The 24,552-nt window shown below is 45.8% G+C and overlaps 1 protein-coding gene across 2 annotated transcripts; it reads right to left on the reverse strand.

Moving 5' to 3' along the window:
- Nucleotides 1-4,195: 4,195 nt before the first annotated feature.
- Nucleotides 4,196-14,190, reverse strand: RAN (RAN, member RAS oncogene family). Of its 2 annotated transcripts, none has more exons than XM_044275626.1 (7): nt 14,107-14,190; nt 13,215-13,259; nt 12,803-12,887; nt 9,533-9,658; nt 5,736-5,923; nt 5,445-5,615; nt 4,196-4,614 (listed from the first exon to the last, which is right to left on the reverse strand). In XM_044275626.1, exons 2-7 carry the CDS (start codon nt 13,248-13,250, stop codon nt 4,570-4,572), a joined length of 651 nt encoding a protein of 216 aa, XP_044131561.1. In that variant the 5' UTR covers nt 13,251-13,259; nt 14,107-14,190; the 3' UTR covers nt 4,196-4,569. The 2 variants fall into 2 exon arrangements, with proteins under 2 accessions (XP_044131561.1, XP_044131560.1); XM_044275625.1 differs by lacking the exon at nt 14,107-14,190 and adding an exon at nt 13,952-14,061.
- Nucleotides 14,191-24,552: the final 10,362 nt, after the last annotated feature.

A 24,552-nucleotide genomic window follows, 5' to 3' on the forward strand; every position in this document is an offset into this window, starting at 1 on the left:
CACGCATGGCTTCTCCATATTATTTTACACACACGACCCCGCCATTAGAGTCTCTCACGCATGGCTCCGCCATTAGAGTCTCTCACGCATGGCTTCTCCGTATTTAATTTCACACACACAACCCCGCCATTAGAGTCTCTCACGCATGGCTCCGCCATTAGAGTCTCTCACGCATGGCTTCTCCATATTAATTTCACACACACGACCCCGCCATTAGAGTCTCTCACGCATGGCTTCGCCATTAGTCTCTCACGAATGGCTTCTCCATATTATTTTACACACACGACCCCGCCATTAGAGTCTCTCACGCATGGCTCCGCCATTAGAGTCTCTCACGCATGGCTTCTCCGTATTTAATTTCACACACACGACCCCGCCATTAGAGTCTCTCACGCATGGCTCCGCCATTAGAGTCTCTCACGCATGGCTTCTCTGTCAACTTTCACACATATGGCTCCGCCATTAGAGTCTCACGTATCGCTTCCCCATTCAAATTCCACACACATAACTCCGCCAGTCGAGGCCGGCTGCGTGGTCCCACAACCAGCAGGTTCCATGTCTTTTCGGCCTTCAGACCCGCTCGCATGGCTCGGTCATCTGTGGCTTGCAATACATTATCTTGTGGTGACTCGCACGCATGGCTTGCGCCATTAGAGTCTCTCTCACGTTATCATTTTCTCTGACTTTTAATTTCTAGGTTGTCAGATTCCTCCTGGAGCATAACATCACGCCCCCTTTTTGTCATGTCTTCTCTTCTGGGGTTGCTTCTTTTTGCCACCTTAAACTCAAATGTCATACAACGCCATCATACTCCATCTCACTGGCATTTTACACCAACATGCAAATCTTACACCCTAATAACATCAGTTGCGTGGCCTCTCACCAGATCAAAACCATACTCAGAGGTATTCGGAAGCGGAACCCGCACGTCCTACCCAGAGGCTACCCGTTAACAATCATATTTTCGAGGCATTATCTGAATTACTAGACGCCAAGCCTTCTGAAGCAGACACCAACTCCATCCTCAAAACAGGAATTTACTTGGCCTTTTACGGTTCCTGAGGCCCGGGGAATTCACTACAACCTACACGACCCAAGCCACACCTTGTCTTCTTGTCTCCCACTTGGCAAAACACATGGATCATTACGTCCTGACCTTACCTCACTCCAAGAGTAGTCAGCACTTACCCGTCAACATTTCATATCACCCCACGCACAACAGATGGTGTCCAGTCAGGGTTCTGGATGCTTACAGTCAACGTCACAAGTTCTACCCTCTCAACCGCTACTTCACTACATGGTTCGGTACTCACCACCACCACCTTCATGACCCTTGTCAGGTCATCCCTCACACAACTGGGCCTCACGCAGCCAACTACTCAGGGCACTCCTTTCGCTTTGGAGCCGCATCCACGGCCTCCAGTGCCAAGGCCCCTACTCATGTCATCGGGAATTGGGGCGCTGGAAGTCATCCGCTTACTCGCGATACATTCCCAATCCAACACAAGAGTTAAGAGATACTTTCCAAAACATGTCGGGTTGAGCTATTCATGTATATTTGACTACAATAACTGGTTATTTCATTTTTGCCCTCTTCTTTCTCAGGCCTACCTCATCCTCGGTTTCGGCACACCACAACAGACTACGCTTATTCCCTGATTTCCTAGGGTTCTTCACTGTACTACCGTAAGCGCCTCACACAAGTGTGAAGGCAGTTTGCCTGGATTTGTGGGAGGGGCTGAGGTCCGCCTCCAGCCTATTTAGGGCACCCCCTTTACCTGGCTCCTGCACCGTCCGAGGTCTGAGCTTTGACCCTCCCACCACTCCACTCATTTACAACTCATTTCTTCCATATCTCTATCCTTGGGTGGGCCCTCTTCTTTCTCAGGCCTACCTCATCCTCGGTTTCGGCACACCACAACAGACTACGCTTATTCCCTGATTTCCTAGGGTTCTTCACTGTACTACCGTACGCGCCTCACACAAATATATATATAAGCTTTTACCCAGTAAGCACAGGGACAAACTCACAAATGGCTAAAGGTTGTATGTCAAAGCTCAGAGGTACAAGGCCCAATTGACTCTGTTAAACATGATACTATACTCTGAATGACCTGCAGCCATGTGTGTGGTCCCTTATTAAAGGGAGTCTGCCACCTACTCTGAGTGTTTTAGACCGCTTTTCAGATTGCGTTATAGAACGTTTGCCCCCCCTATTAAAATAGTACCTCTCGTGTCTGCCCCACGAAGATATCCTGAAAAAAGTAGTTTATAAAGTTATGTAAATTTTCTGTTGCAAGTGCCCAGTTAACTGCTCCCCTTGCAGTCCTATGGTTTGGAGATCTTGCCCGAGCACTGGACGCGCTCTGCTCACTATAGGCAGAGGCACTGATCTTAACAGGGCAGAGGCACAGGCTCGGTGGTGACCGGGCTTGTGCAAGATCTCCGGGCCAGAGGACTGCAACAGCTTCAGTTCTGACAGGTACCTCGGAACCAAAGCAGAGTTTGGTTCTGAGTTTTAAAGTGATTGTCCAATTTAAAAATCAAGTACTTAAGTTATTCAACAGAAGTCTTGCACGACTTTGCAAATTACTTACTTTGCCTCATTGGCAGCCATACATTTTAATGCTGTACAGAGATGGATCTCCATACAACATTAAGCCGAAGTTTTGAGTGAAGAGACTTCAAATGTAGCATCTGGAGCTCGCTTCACTCAGTATAAAAATCTGGGAAACCCCTTTAAAAATAAATTAAAACCACCAAGAAGTGACCCCATTTTAGAAACCACACCCCTCACAGAATTTAGGCTAGGGCTACGCGACGACACGTGTCACACAACAATTAAGTCACGGGATACATGGGTCACAACTACAGAGCAACATTGATATGGCACCAATTTTTATAATGATAGCCTATGGTGTTGCACTGCGACATGTTGCAACTGTCGCAGAAAAAAAATCCATCGTGTGGATTTTTTGCTACTGTCGTGTTGCAGTGCAACACCATAGACTATCATTATAAAAATTGTTGTGAGACAAAATGTTGTGCCACACGTTGTATAGCCCCTAGCCTTACAATTTCAATTTTTCCACAGATCTGGCATTTCAGTGACCAATGTTGTGATCAGCTTGCACAATCTGAGACTTATACCACACTTCTGAAATTTATCAAAACTAGTGGCAAGGAAAACTGGATTAGTTGCCTATATCAACCAGATTCCAGCTCTCATATTTAAGAGCTCCAGTGGAAAATGAAAGCAGACTCTGGTTGCTATGGGAAACTAAGCTAGTTTTCCTTTCCACCTGCTTTGATAAATCTCTCCTATAGTTTTTTTTTTCTTTTTTACGCCTGAAGACCCCCTTATGCCGTTTTGTCAGCCAAATATCCAGTTTTTGGCAGACTAGGCAACAGACCAACATGTGTGGGGAACTCCTAAGGCTATAATTACATGAGTTCTTAAAAGCCCAAACCAGGTGTGAATATACTAAAAAAAATATATATATATATATATATATATATATATATATATATATATATAAATAAATATCATTTAAACACTCCTTTTAAGATCCACTCCTGATCTTAGCTTTCAAAACTGCATGCTGAAACCTCTAGTGTTATTGACAACACTAGAGGTGAGCAAATATCATATTTTGAAATTCGTTCACTTCGTTTGTTGGTAAAAAGGTTAATTGTGTTATGGATACTGTTACCACAGACCATAATGCAAATCTATGATGGAATGCCTTTAGAGGCATTCTGTCATAATAGAAGTCATGGGCTGCAAAATGGATCCGATTGAATGCAGGATTTCTTTCATGACAACTGCTGTATCAGCTAATGCAGTTTGGGCTGTACCCTTTCCAACTTATATAAAGTGCACCATACTGGTATGCAGTCAGTTTTCACCAGTTTGAGCAAAGTTAATGGTCTCAAAAATACAGCTCAAACAAAACCCAGTTATGCCAAATAGACTGCCGCAAAATAGTTTATTAATCTGACCGACGGAGTAACTAACAGATTAAGATATTGGCAATGTGACGCTTGTGAACTCTTAACAAATCCTCCAAATAAGTGACTTTGACCAAGAAAAAAAAAAAAAAAAAGTTAAAGGCAAGTGTTTTAAACATCAAGTGGAAAGTCACATGAGGCTGAGTAAGCGATTGAGTGTAACATACAGCAAGTGTCACTGATGTCAAGGAACGGGTATTTGAAATACAACTTTATTATGATCTAAACGAAAAGATATGGGAATGACAGTAACAAACAGGATTCACCACTGGATATTGTGTGATGTGACTGTAGCAGTCTTAATATTGGAAATTTTAGGGAATATCTGCAGTCCCAAACAGCTAAATATGCAGGTCCAAAATATGAAGGATTTATTTAGTTTCTGTTTAACTGCCACATTCACTCCGAAGCCCATTCATCTCCTTCAGCATCCCAAAAAGATTAAGCATATGCTCTGTTCAGCTAGATAATAAGGTGGCAAACACGCTGCACCACTGACATCACAGGACAGTTGCCTATAAAACTAGACTTCTGACTCTGGGCTCCACTTCATTCACCTCACAGATCATCATCTTCATCTGGCAGTGCTGTGGTCTGGGCAACCTAGTGATTAAAGGGGAGGGGGAAAAAAAAAAGAAAAGTTACTTGTGATTTGTCCAATTCTGCATAAGTTCAACAAGATTAGTTTTCACAGAATTAAAAAAGGGACTGTGCACAAATACACAACCTGCCTCCCCTAACAAGGTGACACTTCAAGGGAACCTGTCACCGGGATTTTGTGTATAGAGCTGAGGACATTGGTTGCTAGATGGCCGCTAGCACATCTGCAATACCCAGTCCCCATAGCTCTGTGTGCTTTTATTGTGTATAAAACCTGATTTGATCCATATGCAAATTAACCTGAGATGAGTCCTGTCCCTGACTCATCTAACATACAGGACCCATCTCAGGTTAATTTGCATATGTATCAAATCAGTTTTTTTTTTTTTACACAATAAAAGCACAGAGCTATGGGGACTGGGTATTGCGGATGTGCTAGCGGCCATCTAGCAACTTATGTCCTCAGCTCTATACACAAAATCCCGGTGACAGGTTCCCTTTAATAGGGGATAAGTATTTTTATATGGGAATTTAATAGGACAGGCATTTTCTATTTACTAGTGGCATAAAACATCGCTAAATAGAAAATTCTGTATTCCAATATTGGACACAACAGTTCCTGCCATCACCACACAGGGGAGCCATTACAGGCTCCCCAGTGCAGATGCCATAAGCAAATGCAATCCTGGCATCAGAAGGGTTAAATGTCTGCAATTGGCATCGCCGATTACAGACATTAAGCCTCAAGTGTCTCCTGTAAAAAAACAAAATGGAAAACTGGCAAACTTCCCCCATACATATTATGGCAGAGGTCTGGAAAAGGTTGAACTTACTTGTAGATCACGCTCATATTGTGCTGCAAGTGCAGGATCCATAACCACTTCTGGTGGTGCAAGAGCAGGCATGGCTACAAATTCAAGGTTAGGATCACCTATTAGTTTTCTGGCAAGCCAAAGGAATGGCTTTTCAAAATTGTAGTTACTCTTTGCAGAGATATCATAGTACTAGAAAGGAAAGGAGATAAGTATATTTGATAAGTTACAGAACAAACCGAGGACAACTGCATTATGGGGGAGGAAAGGGGGGGGGGGGGGGTTCTCATTGAAGCTCTAAAATAAACCAACCTGAAGATTCTTCTTCCTATGGAACACAATGGACTTTGCTTTAACTTTTCTGTCCTTGATGTCCACTTTGTTGCCACACAAGACTATGGGGATATTTTCACATACTCGTACAAGATCTCTATGCCAGTTAGGTACATTCTTGTATGTGACTCTTGAGGTAACATCAAACATGATAATGGCACATTGAGCTATTAAAAAAAAAAAAAAAAAAAAAGTGTTAGATGGGTTGTCTCATCATGGACAATGGGGGCATATCGCTAGGATATGCACAATGTCTTATAAGTGCGGGTCCCACACCTATATTGAGAACCGAGCCCCGCTAGGTGGTGGTTTGAGAACTCTGGTCCAGCCACAGCCAAGCCGGCTCCCCATAGAAGTGAATGAGAGCGTACCCTGCACGTGCTGCCCCTGATCCCATTCATTTCCATGGGACCAACAAATAGCAGAGTCAGCAAGCGGCCATTTTCACCTGCCCCGTAGAAAAATAAATTGAGGACGGCTGTGCATACGCAGTGCGCCCTCCTTCACTTGCGGGGCTCCGTTCGACATGGGTGCAGGTCCCAGTGGTGACAGTTTTATTTCTCCAATAGAGACAATGGACACAGTAAAAAAAAAAAAAAAAAAAAAAAACTCGTGGCCCTCCAGCTGTTGCAAAACTACAACTCCCATCATGCCTGGGCATACTGCAGCTATCAGGGAATGCTGGGAGTTGTAGTTTTGCAACATCTGGAGGGCCATGAGTTTGACATCCATGATGTAAACTGTAATGAAGCCTCTTACCAGTGATTTATAAACTTCATTCTGTCTCATGTGGTCACCAGTGACTTCCCAGATAACAGCATATTGTGGACAGGAAGTCGGTTTCTCTATGTATTCCTATGGGAGCTTAAATGTCAGTCTCCAGAGTGACTAGAGAAGTAACTGACTTCCTGTGATGCATTAGTTAGAGATCAGACTGCTGTCCTGTACCGGTGATGATCAGAACGAATGTTAGAGTCAAAAGTAAGATGACTACAGGTTACATGTACTCTAACAGTCAGATCACAAGACAAAATTGTGACAGTGCATCTTTAAATGGTTAAACTCGTCTCAAACATTGGTGGTATCTCTTATCTAAACACTACAGAAGTGGGTCCCATTACCATCTCCAGAACAGGACCCCTAGAGTGAAGACAGCACTGCACATGCTCTCCATTCACTGCTGTAGGAGTTCTGGAAAAAGGTCCCATAGTAGTGGATGAGATCACTGCATAGATGGCCACCTCTCCATTCACCACTATGGTAATGATTGAAATCCAGCTCAGCTATTTTCCCCAAGCTCCCAGATAAGTGAATGTTGAGTCGCCTTCACTCTGTGGGGCCTGTTCTGACTATAAGAGCAGGACCCACCTCAGCAACCTGCTCCCACCTGGCATGGGTTACCCATCCCAGCAATGTACAACTAATATCTAAGAGAATAACCCATCATGACAGATAAAGATACATGTCAAGAGCAAAAGCATTCTGAGTACTTCAAGCTACTGCTGAACTTGATTGTACCCCAATTATTCCCCTCACCCATGCAACTAGGATCTCCCATTCAGGACAGGAAACCTGAAGAGAAAATGGTTCACACACCCACCATGCATCAGTTCAGGTTTCCTGTCCTCCGGGATAGGAGGTACCCGAGGAGCTCTGGCTCCTACCATTGCTTGGTGCTCACCTCAGGAGGTCCAGGTCTACTACACTGTAAAGAGACTATCCCTGGCGGCATGCTTGGGAGTCTGCGTCAACAAGTCTTAGGCCGGCCTTTGCCGCCTCTTGGGTCACCAGGTCCTTAAGGCTATGGTTAGATCAGCTGGAGTTGCGTATTAAGGACAAAAGACCTAGAGAACAATTACCATCTTCCCTTCCTACCTCTTCTAAAGCCGCAGACTTCCTGAGGGATGACGGAGAAATTTCCTAAACAATCTTTTTGTTCAAGCCCCAGGACTACAGGTTTTTTTTTTTCATATGGAGATAGAAATCAACTGTAAAACTCCTCTTCCAGGATAGCAAGCTTGGATTTGGAGGATGCATATTACCATGTTCCAATCCATGCTTCCTACCAAAAGTTTTTAAAGACAGCAGTCTGGGTCCAGGGAGAGTTACTGCATCTCCAATACAGAGCGCTGGGGTCTCTTAGGCTCCCAGAGTCTTTACCAAAGTAGTAGCAGTACTGGCTTTTGCAAGACTGTCTGCTGTCAAGGTACTTCAGTTTGCTAAAGTTGGCAGTAGATTCTCCGTGGCCCCTTCCGTTGAAGGATGATCTTCTGTACCAGGGTCTGCTAGTCCATCCCAGTCCAGAAATTCTCCATCTGTGTGAATTTTGAAAGGGAAGTCTGGTCTAGAAGGTGATTTATCCACCAAATTAGTCTCCACTATGCTGAAGAGTAGGAAGGTGGTTCTCTCATGAAAATATAAAAATTTTGGAGTGCTTTTTTTTTTTTACCCCTTTTAGGACACAGCCCAGACCCCTTTAAGTCTCCTGAATTTTCAAGCAGGGCTAGACAGATATCTTAAAGCATCTACATTGAAAGTCCAGGTAGCTGCTTTAAGATTTTTTTTTTTTGATTCCAGATTAGCAGATCCATGGATTAAAAGATTCTTGTCGGTAGCATCAAGAATGCACCCTTCTTTCAGACCCTTGTCTGAACCATGGGATTTGAATACTGTTCTTTTCAGCCCTACCGCAAAAGCAATTTGAACCATTAAGTGAGATTATTATTAAAATGCTTACTTTCAAAATGGCCTTCCTTATAGCTATGAGATCTGCTAGACAGGTTTCAGAAATTCAGTCTCTGCCTTTCCTCCCTATACTACCATTTTAGAAGACAAGGTGATTAGACAGCTGCCATCATTTCAGCTTAAGGTGGTCTCTGATTTTCATAGAAGTCAGGATGTGATTCTTCCCTCCTTCTGTCCAAATCCAACCAATATAAGAAAGATTCCATTGCCTGGATGTCAGAAAGTGTTTAGCATTTTAAACAGCCTCCACTTCATCTTGGAGAATAGATGAGAATCTCCTTATTCAGTTTTTGGGTAAAGCTAAAGGGTGCAAAGTCTATTGGTGTTAGTTCTTTACCCATCTAGCAATATTTCCCTGGCTTATTCTTCTCTTAACCCGACTCCTTTGGGGCTCATTCCACCAGATCTGTGGCAGCCCACCAACTCCCTCCAATTTCTTTATCTCAGTATATTCTCGCATGGGTGCAGTTACGGGTGAAGGGGAACACAATTACACTTACCGGTAATTCTCTTAAAACCCATGCGACTAGGACTGCCAATCCAGGACAGGAAACCTGAAGAGATCAAATGGTTCACACCCCCACCACACCTCAGTGATCGATATATTTGTTGGTTTCTGTTTGACATTGTTGGCTGGTACACCTCCATCGGTCTGTTTATTAGACTCAGGTGTGGTGGGGGTGTTAACCATTTTATCTCTTCAGGTTTCCTGTCCTGGATTGGTGGTCCTATTCGCATGGGTGCCGTCATGGGTTTCAAGACAGACAATTACTGGTAAGAGTAATTGTTTCTTCCCCCTTCAAGAACAATACTGAATATGGCTTGTGTTGGAGCATAAGAGTATTGCCTTTTCATGCATAACATGGAGATAAACAGTAAATACTGGATATGTACAGCATTCCCCCTGAGAGATGTCAAAAATGTCCCCATCCCGAGTATGGTATATTGTGTTCATGTTCCACTAAACACATACTAAAGATTTAACATGTTAGACAAGAATTAAAAACAAACAGGACTCCTAAAAACCTTACCCTGAATGTAGTAACCATCACGAAGACCGCCGAATTTCTCCTGACCAGCAGTATCCCATACGTTGAATTTTATAGGACCTCTGTTGGTATGGAAAACCAGTGGGTGGACTTCAACACCAAGTGTGGCTAGAAGTGAAAAAAAAAAAAAATTTAATTTTAGAAAGTCAAATTGCCTTATCAAATTGACATGGTAATCCTGCGTTAACAAGCAATGCACCAGCACCTGAGCGCCAAACAGGCTGTGAGTAAAGTCATTCAAGCCACCTAAACAGCTAATGACATGACAACTTTCAAACAAGACAGTTTTTTTGTTGAATAATGGAAGCCAATAAACTCTAAGGCCCCCCTGCAGAGAAGTGTGCGGATTAGGTCTGGGTGGGTTGCGAATGCGTTCAGTGAAAAATGTGCAATTTTGCCAACAGCCAGTTTGGTCTGGGGTAGTTTTTACTGTGCAGGTGCAATGCACTTTAATGCGCTTTGCACACACAATATAAAAACTGAAGGTATACAAACATCTCCTAGCAACCACACATTAAAAACATTGCATCCGCACTTGCTTGTGGATGCGATTTTCACGCAGCTCCATTCACTTGTATGTGCCTAGTGTTGCATGAAAGTCGCAGAATAGCGCATGCTGTGATTTTTTTCCACACAACACAAGTTATGCGTGAAAAATCACTGATCATGTACACAGACAGATCCATTGAAATGAATGGGTCTGGATTCCACGAAGGTGCAATGTGTCCACATTATGCATTGCACCTGAACGGAAAACTCACTCAACTTAGGCTACTTTCACATTTGCGTTCGGGGCTCCGCTTGCGAGTTCCGTTTAAAGGCTCTCAAGCGGCCCCGAACGCATCTGCCCAGCCCTAATGCATTCTGAGTGGATGCGGATCCGCTCAGAATGCATCAGTCTGGCGGCGGTTGGCCTCCGCTCTGCAAGCGGACAACCAAACACTGCTTGCAGTGTTCGGGTGTCCACCTGGCCGTGTGGAGGCATACGGATCCACCCAGACTTACAATGCAAGTCAATGGGGACGGATCCGTTTGAATTTGACACTATATGGCTCAATTTTCAAACGGATCCATCCCCCATTGACTTTCAAATTTTCTCTACAATATAATGCAGATGGATCCGTTCTGAACAGATCCCATCGTCTGCATTTTATGAGCGGATCTGCTCTGAACGCAAGTGTGAAAGTAGCCTTACAAAGACAAAGTTAAAGCCACCCATACACATCTTATTTTTGGAGAGAGGCAGAAGACTCAGGCTTAGTTCACATCATTGCTGTGTTTTCAGTATTTGCTCCCGTGGATGAGCCACTTTGTACAGTTTGTCATTCGATGTGAGAAGTAGAAAAACTGACTTGATGAAATTGATACATACTGGGCACTCAGAAATATTAATCCACAAGGCCTAGTAAAAAGGACTAAGCAGGCATGATTTAAAGGGGTTGTCCGGGTTCAGAGCTGAACCCGGACATACCCTTATTTTCACCCCGGCAGCCCTCCTGAGCCTGGCATCGGAGCATCTCATGCTCCGATGCGCTCCCGTGCCCTGCGCTAGATCGCGCAGGGCACAGGCTCTTGTGTTTACAATAACACACTGCCGGGCGGTAACTTCCGCCCAGCAGTGTGTTCGGTGACGTCACCGGCTCTGAGGGGCGGGCTTTAGCTCTGCCCTAGCCGTTTTACTGGCTAGGGCAGAGCCAAATCCCGCCCATCAGTGCCGGTGACGTCACCGGGGTTCCTGTCAGCCCCATAGAGAGCCCGGTACGTCACCGGCACTCAGAAAAATGCCTTTGCCCTGCGCGATTTAGCGCAGGGCAAAGGAGAGCATCGGAGCATGAACTGCTCCGATGCTCATGTCAGGGGGGCTGCCGGGGTGAAAATGGAGGGATGTCCAGGTTCAGCTCTGAACCTGGACAACCCCTTTAAAAATGCCTGATCCTGTGCCCTCATGGTAAACCAGGCATATGACAGAACAATCTCTATTCTGTGCCTATGCCAAGCCACACTACAGGTTGTGCAGTGGGTACATCTTGATATCCTCAAAATGTCATCAATAGTTGATGGTGGAGTCCAACTCCCTGCCCCAATCAGCTGGTTGAAAGATGGTGCACCGCTTCCTCTTCATGTTGTCTCACTCATCTCAGTGCAGTTGCTCATCCCTTTGACTTGGAACATGGTGAGCACTTGCAGTTCTGTCAACAGAACTGCCTGCTGGATCTGGATGCAAACTGATATCATTTGTAGACGATCTGGATCAGTCTAACAAATGCATTGAAATACCGGATCTGTCTCTCCAGTGACATCTGGAAAAATTGACCCAGTATCATTTTTAAACGTCTATGCATTCGCAGACCGCAAAACCAGATACGTTTTTCCAGAACACTTAATGTCGGATCCGGCACTAGTACACTTCCATGTAAATTAATGTGATCTGCATTTTTGGCCGGAGATAAAACTGCAGCATTTTCTCTGTCCCAAAAACGTAAGAGGGACTAAACATGCATCCTGAACAGATTGCTCTCCATTCAGAATGCATGCGGATAAAACTGATCAGTTCTCCCCCCCCCCCCCCCGGTATTGAGCTCCTGTGACGAAACTCGATACAGGTAAACAAAAACGCTAGTGTGAAAGTACCCAATACCGCACAGCAGCTACATGCGAGATGTGAAGGGATCCAAGAGGAGGCAGGGCATACACAAAGCTGAACGGGAGAGGTTCTGGAGTCCCCCCACATTGAACTATCCTAAGGGTAGGTCATCAATATTTACCCGCTGTACAATCCCTTTCAAAGGGTTTTCCACTACAGGGGTCCCCCTCAGCACCAGTTAGAATAAATCTCCCTCGATAGGTCAGATCTAGCGTTCAGTCATTGAAGTCAATTCCTTCCCTATTAACAAATAATGCTTACATGCAGAAGATACATTTAAAGGGGATTTCCATGGACACTAAGGGCAGAATGAAGTATATAAATACACCCCATCACTGCCCCCCGCTCCCCGAGTACAGTACTGGCCAATCAATGGCTACAGCCAGGTCCACCTTAAGCAGCTATGTGTCCAGGGCCAGAAATGAGTAGCATCAGAACAGCAGAGAGCATTTTATACCCAATTACTCATGTTAAAAATACCACTGGAAAACCTTTTTAACCCCCTACATACACATTACTCAAGGAATGTAGTGCGCATCACAATCCAGCAGCGGCCATGTTATGTCAGATGCTCCAGACCATTCTGGTTAGGACTCAGTTCTGCTTACCTACGTATTTCTTCTCAAATTCACCAGTCAAGTGACGTTTTACAAAGGTTGTCTTGCCAGTACCACCATCACCGACCAAAACCAGCTGGAAAACACAAGAAACATCGTTAGAGGGGTTTGGCCCATTTTAACCTTGCCCCCAGAACATGGGATACTTGTAAAAAAATACTGATACCTGTCACTTGGCAATCTTGTGGAGGGGGCCATGTGCACTGCTGCAGCCAGTGAATGACCTCAGCAGCCAGGCTTGGTGACACCAGTGATTGGCTGCAGTGGCACACATGACCCAGTAGTAAACAATAGGGACCAGAAGGTTGCCAAGCCTGGCCACTGGGATGGACAATGGGGTTTTCAGATAGCACAAACTCCAGGGGATAAAAACCACTCATTACTGAAAGATTGAGTAACTTACCTTAAACTGAACTTGAGGTTCTCCTTGGGCCGCCATGGTTTTTATCTGGTTAAAAGAAACACATTTGCATGTGCAACATATAGATTAACAGTGTCAGCAACAGGAGAAGCAGCATTGAGCGCTATATAATAGGCCTCATTCAGAAGACAGGGAGTGTGAGTCACACCACCCCCAGGACACCCACCACCATGTGGACACAGACGCCTCTGCTTTGTGCCACACCGCCCAGATGCCCCAGCTCCCCGGGGTGCACCGATCACCAGGGAGGCTCCTGAAGTTCCCCCTGCCCACGTGATGCCAGGCGGCTTCAGGTTCTCCAACGCGGAAATGGGAGATTAGAGGGATACAAAGGAAACGGCCCGACACTAACTGAGGGTGAGGACACCCCAAACCGCGGCCAGACATAGGGAGGGGGCTCCCGCCATTCAACAGCACGTGTGGAAAATGAGCGGGCACTAATGGCGGCTGCGCGCTTCCTGCTCTTCCCCGTCCCAGGCCTGACCGCCCGGTGCCCACGTTACAGGCTGCCATTGTTCTCCGCCCGAGGATAGAAGCGGGCGGTGCCCACAACATGCACAGTCACGGGCAGCCCAGGCCCGACCACCCCACACAGCCGCCCCGCAGACCCCTATAGCGCACAGCGCCGACCACAAGCCATGAAGAGGAAAGCGCGCCAACAGCGCTCGCCTCCCCGCCCCCTGTCAGGAGACCCTGCACCGCCGCCCGGTCCAACTCACCAAACGGGATCCGTCCCAGAGCTACGCCAGTCAGCTAGGGGCAGATTACACTGCTACTATACGTAACTGGCGAGCGGTACGACTAAAGATGGCAGGGATGAGCGGCGGATTGTAGCGGTAAGGCCGGGCGGCGCCTTCAGCGCAGGAGCTCTTACCTTCCAGAAGCGTCTGTGAGGCAGCGAAAGAAAATGGCGGAAGCGGGATTCAAATAGCAGGGCGCGCACTGGGTGGGAGGGGCGATGACGTGGGAGGGAAGACTGACGTCACTGCAGCCAGCACTGCGGCGCGCGGGATCTAAAAGGGCGGGAAGGTTTTGTTCGAACCACGAGAGGATTGGATTAATTCCTGCGAGTTTCGGAAAGAATGGCCGGGAGCGCAGCGCAGCGCGGTGTGCGTGTAGTAAATGCCACCACCATGTCTGATAAAGTTATGGAACAGAATAATAGAAAATTGAGGCGATATAGAGACATATTTACTGATATGTATACTGACCTTATTTTGGGCGTAGGTTTAGGGCTCGTTCACACCAGTCAGTTTGCTGTCTGGATGGGATGAGTGTAGAGCACATAGCATGGGGACTGACCCCGGACCCATTCAAGTCACTGTCTGTGCACGTCAGTGGGGTTTTCACATCATGTTTTGTAAGCCACCTCCGTCACCCCAGCTGTTGTGAAACTACAACTCTCACCATGCACACTTGCTCAGCTGTTCTCAACAATCACATAGAAGAGAATGGAGCATGCTGGGAGTTGTAGTTTCACAACAGCTGGAGTGCCGAAGGTTGCTCATCCCTGTGTGTTTTTCATGCAGCTCCACAGGAGTGAATGGGGCTTGTGTGAAAACTAAGACATCCGGAAGCAATGCGTTTTCTGCTGATGATTTCTAGGAGATGGAAATTGTTGTTCTTCGCGCATGTGAAAATTGCTTCTAATCCGGAAAAGAAAATAAACGTACACTGAACGCAGTCGCAGAAAGAGGGATTGAATTTGTGTGCAAAACCATCCGTTTTCCCTGGACAGATCCTGACACAATCTGTACAGCTCGTGTGAAAGCTCGTAGATAAATCATCTGCACCTAACCTGACAGGGGCCTGATAACTGACATATTCAGCCCGGTGTACAATTCTGTCCCAAACTTAGGTGTTAAGTAACCTCTGGAACTACAGATCCCAGCATGGTTCAAAGAACAGCGGAGCAAGTGTGCATGTTGGGGTTGTAGTTTCATAACAGCTGGAGGTTGCTTACTCACGACCTAAGCCAACTAATAGCTGGTATGGCATACCTTCCCCCTGTCAGCGTAGCTCAGAGATGTAGGGAGGGGACAGGTTATGGACGGCCTTGTATGTATTTGTTAGTACTTTGAAGTGAATTCGCTGGGCAATGGGGAGCCAGTGAAGGGAGAGGCAGAGGAGTAATAGGGTGAGAGGTGGATTAGTCGGGCAGCAGAGTTGAGGATAGATTGGAGGGGTACGAGGGTGCTAGATGGAAGGCCACAGAGGAGAATGTTGCAGTAGTCTAGGCGGGAGATGATGAGGGCATGTACAAGCATTTTTGCAGATTCAAAGTTAAGGAAAGCACGGATGCGGGAGATGTTTTTGCGTTGAAGGCGGCAGGTGGTGGAAAGGGCTTGGATGTGCGGTCTGAAGGAGAGAGCAGAATCCAAGGTCACTCCAAGGCAGCAGACTTGGTTGACGGGGAGAGTGTGCAGCCATTGATCGTGATAGACAGGTCTGTTGGGGGGGGGGGGGGTTGAGCAAGATGGGGGAAAGATGATGAATTCTGTTTTATCCATTTTAAGTTTTAGAAAGCGAAAGGCGAAGAAGGATGATATAGAATATGGACATTGTGGGATTCTTGTCTCCTTTGCTGGCTGGATTTATTTTTCCATCACGTTATACACTGCTTGTTTCCATGGTTACAGACCACACTGCACTCCATCAGTGTTGGTCGTGCTTTCACACTATAGGAAAAAGCATCAGCTTCTCTGGTGGCCGAGACCATGGGACTGCACATAGGCTGGTGCTTTTTCCTATATTGTGCAAGCACGACCACCACTGATGGATTGCAGGGTGGTCTGTAACCATGGAAGTGAGCAGTATTAGGCTCCTTTCACACTAGCGTTCGTCGGTCCGCTCGTGAGCTCAGTTTGAAGGAGCTCACGAGCGGACCCGAACGCCTCCGTCCAGCCCTAATGCAGTCTGAATGGAGGCGGATCCGCTCAGACTGCATCAGTCTGACGGCGTTCAGCCTCCGCTCCGCTCGCCTCCGCACGGACAGGCGGATCCGTTCAGACTTACAATGTAAGTAAATGGGAACGGATCCGCTTGAAGATGAGCCCATATGGCTCAATCTTCAAGCGGATCCGTCCCCCATTGACTTTACATTGAAAGTCTGAACGGATCCGCTCAGGCTGCTTTCACACTTATAATTTTTTCTAAGTTATTAATGCAGACGGATCCGTACTGAACGGAGCCTCCGTCTGCATTAATATGATCGGATCCGTTCAGAACGGATCCGATCGAACGCTAGTGTGAAAGTAGCCTTATAATGTGATGGAAAAATGAATCCGGCCAGCAAAGGAAGCAATATGGACAATAACAAAACATTACAAGTGGCTTGTATTAAAGGTTTTCTGTCAGCAGGAAAATGGTTATTAAAAGTCAGCTGAACATAACTGTGTTGGTGCCATCTCACTGTCTGAAGCCTTTATTGAGAAAAAAATAACTTTTATAATATGCAAATGAGCCCCTAGGTGCAGGGGGGGGGGGGGGGCGTTGCTCCTAGAGGCTCCGTTCTCCCACCTCTGGCCACACCCTGCTACACTTGATTGACAGGGCCTGGCAGCACTGGTCTCCTTTTGCCTTGCTACATGATAAATGCCACTTACTGAAGTGAGACAACCCCTTTAACCACTTCAGCCCCGCTAGGTGAAACCCCCTTCATGACCAGGCCACTTTTTACACTTCGGCACTACACTCCTTTCACCGTTTATCGCTCGGTCATGCAACTTACCACCCAAATGAATTTTACCTCCTTTTCTTCTCACTAATAGAGCTTTCATTTGGTGGTATTTTATTGCTGCTGACATTTTTACTTTTTTTTGTTATTAATCAAAATGTAACGATTTTTTTGCAAAAAAATGACATTTTTCACTTTCAGCTGTGAAATTTTGCAAAAAAAACGACATCCATATATAAATTTTTCGCTAAATTTATAGTTCTACATGTCTTTGATAAAAAAAAAATGTTTGGGCAAAAAAAAAATGGTTTGGGTAAAAGTTATAGCATTTACAAACTATGGTACAAAAATGTGAATTTCCGCTTTTTGAAACGGCTCTGATTTTCTGAGCACCTGTCATGTTTCCTGAGGTTCTACAATGCCCAGACAGTAGAAAACCCCCACAAATGACCCCATTTCGGAAAGTAGACACCCTAAGGTATTCGCTGATGGGCATAGGGAGTTCATAGAACTTTTTATTTTTTGTCACAAGTTAGCGGAAAATGATGATGATTTTTTTCTTCTTTTTTTTTTCTTACAAAGTCTCATATTGCACTAACTTGCGACAAAAAATAAAAAATTCTAGGAACTCACCATGCCCCTCACAGAATACCTTGGGGTGTCTTCTTTCCAAAATGGGGTCACTTGTGGGGTAGTTATACTGCCCTGGCAATTTAGGGGCCCAAATGTGTGAGAAGAACTTTGCAATCAAAATGTGTAAGAAATGACCGGTGAAATCCGAAAGGTGCACTTTGGAATATGCGCCCCTTTGCCCACCTTGGCATCAAAAAAGTGTCACACATCTGGTATCGCCGTACTCAGGAGAAGTTGGGGAATGTGTTTTGGGGTGCCATTTTACATATACCCATGCTGGGTGAGAGAAATATCTTGGCAAAAGACAACTTTTCCCATTTTTTTTATACAAAGTTGGCATTTGACCAAGATATTTATCTCACCCAGCATGGGTATATGTAAAATGACACCCCAAAACACATTCCCCAACTTCTCCTGAGTACGGCGATACCACATGTGTGACACTTTTTTGCAGCCTAGATGCGCAAAGGTGCCCAAATTCCTTTTAGGAGGGCATTTTTAGACATTTGGATCCCAGACTTCTTCTCACGCTTTAGGGCCCCTAAAAAGCCAGGGCAGTATAAATACCCCACATGTGACCCCACTTTGGAAAGAAGACACCCCAAGGTATCCAATGAGGGGCCTGGCAAGTTCATAGAATTTTTTTTTTTTCGCATAAGTTAGCGGAAATTGATTTTTTTTTTGTTTTTTCTCACAAAGTCTCACTTTCCGCTAACTTAGGACAAAAATTTAAATCTTTCATGGACTCAATATGCCCCTCAGCAAATACCTTGGGGTGTCTTCTTTCCAAAATGGGGTCAGTTGTGGGGTGTTTGTACTGCCCTGGCATTTGAGGGTCTCCGCAATCATTACATGTATGGCCAGCATTAGGAGTTTCTGCTATTCTCCTTATATTGAGCATACAGGTAATGAGATTTTTTTTTCCGTTCAGCCTCTGGGCTGAAAGAAAAAAATGAACGGCACAGATTTCTTCATTCGCATCGATCAATGTGGATGAAAAAATCTCTGCCAAAAAAAAAAATGGAGGGGAAAGGCGTCTGCCAGGACATAGGAGCTCCGCCCTACATCCATACCCACTTAGCTCGTATGCCCTGGCAAACCAGATTTCTCCATTCGCATCAATCGATGTGGATGAATAAATCATTGCCGGGATTTTTTTTTTTTTATATATATATATATATATATATATATATACAAAGTGTTTGCCAAAGCATAGGAACGCCGCCTCCTCCTCAGCTCGTATGCCTCGGCAAACGTATCTGTCACTGCAGAGGAGAAAATCCCGTCTTGCAGCGCCGCATACACCGACTTGCGTGTAATCTGACAGCAGCGCAATGCTTCTGTCAGAATGCACATCGGTGCTGCAGCTAGTAGATCGGTTGGTCCACCTGGAAGGTAAAAAAACAAAAAAAAAAAGAAAAAACCAGGCCACAACGCAATAATTTTATTAACTTTGGAACAGAACATGTAACTTAAACTTTTGGAACTAAACATTAACCTGTTTGCTTACCTGTTTTTTTTTTGTTTTTTTACCTTTATAGAACAAACCTCTCCTTCCCCATGGGTCAATGTGCAAAGCGCAAATCGCCCAAAGATGTGGCGAAGTGCGTTATGCACTTTGTCCCATGTGAAAGGAGACGTTTGCAGCAGCAGTGAGTGAATGGGCCCTAATAGCCCTGTGTGCCTGTCCTGGTGAGATGATCCCTATGCTAATAGTGTACCTGTGAGTGGTACTTCCGGAAACACTCTCCAAAGCATAGGGCAGGGTGGTCCGGACAGTCAGGACAGAAATAGCGGGTGTCACGCCTTATTCCACTCCTGCTACAGACACGACATCTTTTTCGGGGTGACTGTTGGGTTGAGGTACCAGGAACGACATTGGGGAAATGTCGCTCGTGTAGACGGCTAACTACACTGGTGGTTGGGGCCACGGAACCTCCTGGATACAGGAGGTTCTCGATGATCTCTTCCTGAAATTTGAGGAAGGATCCAGTTCTCCCAGCCTTACTGTAGAGAACAAAACTATTGTACAGAGCCAATTGAATTAAATATACAGACACCTTCTTATACCAGCGTCTGGTGCGTCGGGAAACTAAATACGGAGACAACATCTGGTCATTGAAGTCGACCCCTCCCATGTGGAGGTTATAGTCGTGGACTGAGAGGGGCTTTTCAATGACACGGGTTGCTCGCTCAATTTGTATTGTCGTGTCTGCGTGAATGGAGGAGAGCATGTAAACGTCACGCTTGTCTCTCCATTTCACCGCGAGCAGTTCTTCGTTACACAGTGCGGCCCTCTGCCCCCTTGCAAGACGGGTGGTAACGAGCCGTTGGGGGAAGCCCGCGCGACTAGTTCGCGCGGTACCACAGGCGCCAATCCGTTCTAGAAACAAATGCCTAAAGAGGGCCACACTTGTGTAAAAATTGTCCACATAAAGATGGTACCCCTTGCCGAATAAGGGTGACACCAAGTCCCAAACTGTCTTCCCACTGCTCCCCAGGTAGTCAGGGCAACCGACCGGCTCCAGGGTCTGATCTTTTCCCTCATAGACCCGAAATTTGTGGGTATAGCCTGTGGCCCTTTCACAGAGCTTATACAATTTGACCCCATACTGGGCGCGCTTGCTTGGAATGTATTGTTTGAAGCCAAGGCGCCCGGTAAAATGTATCAGGGACTCGTCTATGCAGATGTTTTGCTCTGGGGTATAAATATCTGCAAATTTCTGGTTGAAATGGTCTATGAGGGGCCGAATTTTGTGGAGCCGGTCAAAAGCAGGGTGGCCCCTGGGACGGGAGGCGGTGTTGTCACTAAAGTGCAGGAACCGCAGGATGGCCTCAAAACGTGCCCTGGACATGGCAGCAGAGAACATGGGCATGTGATGAATCGGGTTCGTGGACCAATATGACCGCAATTCATGCTTTTTTGTCAGGCCCATGTTGAGGAGGAGGCCCAGAAAAGTTTTAAGTTCGGAAACTTGGACTGGTTTCCACCGGAAAGGCTGGGCATAAAAGCTTCCCGGGTTAGCGGTGATAAATTGTGTGGCATACCTGTTTGTTTCGGCCACAACTATGTCTAAGAGCTCCGCAGTCAAGAACAGCTCAAAAAATCCCAGGGCCGAACCGATCTGAGCCGTCTCAACCCGAACTCCAGACTGGGCAGTGAAAGGGAAAACTACAGGTGCGGCTGAAGTTGGGGACTGCCAATCAGGGTTTGCCAGCACCTCTGGGATTCTAGGGGCTCTACGGGCACGTCTTTGCGGTGGCTGCGACGGGGTCACTACTGCACGTGCCACCGTACCAGCTTCAACTGCCCTTCTGGTGCTCGCTACTTCACCAGGTTGTACGGCAGTGCTGGTACTAGGTCCAGGGAGGGCTGGGCTGCTGGTGTATGCCTCACCACGTAATCCGACAGCACCAGCCCCACTCTGCTGCTCTTGAAGCGGATCCTGCGCAACCTGCGGTCTAGCGACACGGGGCCGGGTACGCCTGGTGGTATCAGGGACCTCAGCCTCCTCGTCCGAACTTTGGGTCAGAGAGCCACTGCTTTCTACAGGTTCGTATTCTGACCCGCTGGATTCATCAGATGAGGGTTCCCACTCCTCATCCGACTGGGTCAGAAGCCTGTAGGCCTCTTCAGAGGAATACCCCCTGTTAGACATGTGGGCAACTAAATTTAGGGGTATTCCCTGAGACTACCCAAGAAAAAAAAAGCAAGCCCGTCTTACAAAGGGGAGGCTAGCGAAGTACCGGAGGCCGCTGCGGTTGATAAAAAATATCAAAACTGATTTTTTTATCGCCGCAGTGCGTGTAAAGTGAATGTGCAGTGATCAAAAAAAAATTTTTTTTTTGTCACTGCGGTGGGGCGGGTGTGGGCGAACGCACGTGTGAGCGACCGATCAGGCCTGATCGGGCAAACACTGCGTTTTGGGTGGAGGGCGAACTAAAGTGACACTAATACAATTATAGATCTGACCGTGATCAGTTTTGATCACTTCCAGATACTATAAAAGTACAAATGCTGATTAGCGATACGCTAATCAGCGAATAACGGACTGCGGTGCGGTGGGCTGGGCGCTAACTGATCGCTAACTACCTAACCAAGGGACCTAAACTATACCTAAAACCTAACGGTCAATACCAGTGAAAAAAAAAAAGTGACAGTTTGCACTGATCACTTTTTTCTTTTCACTTGTGATTGACAGGGGTGATCAAAGGGGTGATCAAAGGGTTAATTGGGGTTCAGGGGGGTGATCAGGGGCTATAGTGTAGTGTTGGTGTACTCACTGTGAAGCCTGCTCCTCTGCTGGATCCAACCGACGAAAAGAACCAGCAGAGGAGCAGGCAGCCATATAACAGATCATATTTACAAATATGATCTGCTATCTGGCACTTTGATTGGATTTTTTAAAAATCAGCAACCTGCCAGCCACGATGATTGGCTGGCAGGTTGCTGACGAAATACTGCTGTGCGAAATGCCGGCGAGAACTGCGCATGCGCGCGCGCATATTCGCGTCATCTCGCGTCTCGCGAGATGACGCGTATATGCGTGACTGTGCGCAGCGCTGCCACCTCCGGAACGCACATGTGCGTTAGGCGGTCCGGAGGTGGTTAAGGGGACTGGCTGGGATTAGGTGTATAGTTATGTTTTGGGCGGATTTAGAGTTGTGGCCTTTTTTGTAAAAAATATGCCGCTTTGTGCACCGCACAATGTGTCCCTCTTAATTTGTTTACAAAGTTGGGCGGTATGGTATGGAGTTACACCGAGGTGTATCAGCACCCTTTTTACCATACAGTCTGAGCCCCTGTGAGAAATCTGATCCAGGTCTATTCAGACATTGTAAGTGGACGCCATTTATAGGATTAGTAATTCTGCCCCATCTCTGGCACCCTCTCCTGGTCACCATAGATATTGCAGCTGTAATTACAGCTTCTCTGTGCCATTCACTTTTTTTTGTATTTTTTTATATTTTATTGTTATAATACCAAACTTTATATCCATATTATTTTGCAATATTATAAGATCCATAAGTCCGTCAGTTCTAATCTATGAACATGAATGACATTAATTTCATACAAATATCAAAAATTATATAGACTTATAGAAAAAAAGGAAAACAGATGGAGATCTCTTGCTGGGAAGAACAACAGGATCTGCCCGACATCCTAAGCTTAATATAGCGGATGGACTAAACATCTTCTTGGATTTTTTCCATTATTTAATTCCGGAGGGTCCTGCCATCCTCCAACGTTCCTAGAGATACTCCAATATGTCTTCATATTCTATTCCAGTGCAGTACACATAGAAGAGACCAGACTCGTAGGATCTTCGCCAACCCCCCACCCACCCATCCCCACCTTGCAGGAAGGAGAAAATTTTTTTTTTTTTAAGAAAATCCCTTAAAAAGCCAAAGGGAGGAGAAAGGTTCTGATTAATTAGCCCTGTTCCAGTCTTTCCACAATTTATTCCATTTCAAGTAGGATCCTCTTTGTTTGTACAAAATCTTTTCATAAGTTTTCACTTTCTCAACCAGGCCCAGCCAGTTGTTGCACTCTGGAGCGGAAGAGGAAAACCATAATCTAGTGATCAGGAGCCTGGCCAGGAACATAACCTTGATCAACAGTCTGCATTTTGTAGGCTGACAGTTGAGCTCCGATAAATCCCCGAGGACCCATATTCTGGAGGACAGAGGGACAGAGATGTTAAGTTTACGAGCCAGATTATTTTGGACTAGGCTCCAGTATCTGCTCACCATTGGGCAGTCCCAGAACAGATGTAAATGATCTGCCCCGGGATCGCCACAGCGTGGGCAATCAGAGGAGGCTCTAAAACCTCTTTTATATAGCCATGTGGGTGTCACATAAATTTTGTGCAAAATATTAAATTGTACGACAATGTGATTGAAATTGTGTGAGACCAACTTTAAACTTTCCCCCATGTTCTCCCAGTTTGGATAACCCACCTCTGAAAGTAGAGAGGACCAGGCTCGCTGTCCTGGAGAGAGAACATCTGAAAAAAAATTATTCATTAAGTGCCTATAGCAATGTGATACTTTAATTCTCGTGTCAGTTTTCTTACAAATTAGATAGTGTAAAAATACAGGAGTGTCAATAAAAAAAAAAACTGTCCGAGGTACAGGATAGTGCTGACCTCAGTTGAAAATATGCAAACCAAGCCACCTCACCTAAATTTGCCCTTTGCTTTAGTTCCATGAGGGGCAGTATTTGTCCATCACTGACCACTTGGTGTAGATACTGAACATTTTTGGTCCTCCAATACTGACAGCAGTTTAAATCATTTAAATTAAGGAGCTTTAAGTTGTGCCATAATGGGGTGCAAATAAGTGACGCCTTAACTCCACACCAACTCCTTATGGCCAGCCAAGTTCTCATAGCCATTCTGCAGAAAAGTGTGTACCCACTTAGTATATTTAGTAGATAATCAGACTCCAATACAGTAAAAAAAATCCGAGAATCCTGAGTCTTTCACCACTCTGCTGCAGAGAGGGCTATTTTCCCAATCATTAAAAAGACATAATTGAGAGGCCATAAAGTAACCCCCAAAATAGGGGAGGTTGAGACCTCCCCGCTCATAGGGCATAGAAAAGTAGAGTGCCTTTAATCTCACGCGCTTCCTCCCCCATATTAAATCGTTGAGCATCCGGTCTATCAATCTAAAGTACTTGTCTGCGATCCATACAGGCGAGTTGCGCAGAATGTAGAGAACCTGGGGCAGTACTACCATTTTTATTAATGAAATTCTGTCCGCTCTAGAAAGCAGAATTTTTTGCCACACCTTAATTTTAGCCCTCAGCTTCATCAACAGCGGAATCAGATTTAGTTGTATATATTCATGCGGTTTGGCAGAAACTGTTATTCCTAGGTATTTTATTGAATCAGAGATCGTTAACTGATTGTCCCATTCACCACGCAGCTCGTCTATAGGAAGCAGAACGGTCTTATCCCAGTTGATCTCCAAGCCAGAAGGATCGGAGAAGAGACCAACCAGGTCC

Source organism: Bufo gargarizans, chromosome 1, assembly GCF_014858855.1.
Source record: "Bufo gargarizans isolate SCDJY-AF-19 chromosome 1, ASM1485885v1, whole genome shotgun sequence".
Lineage (NCBI taxonomy): Eukaryota > Metazoa > Chordata > Amphibia > Anura > Bufonidae > Bufo > Bufo gargarizans.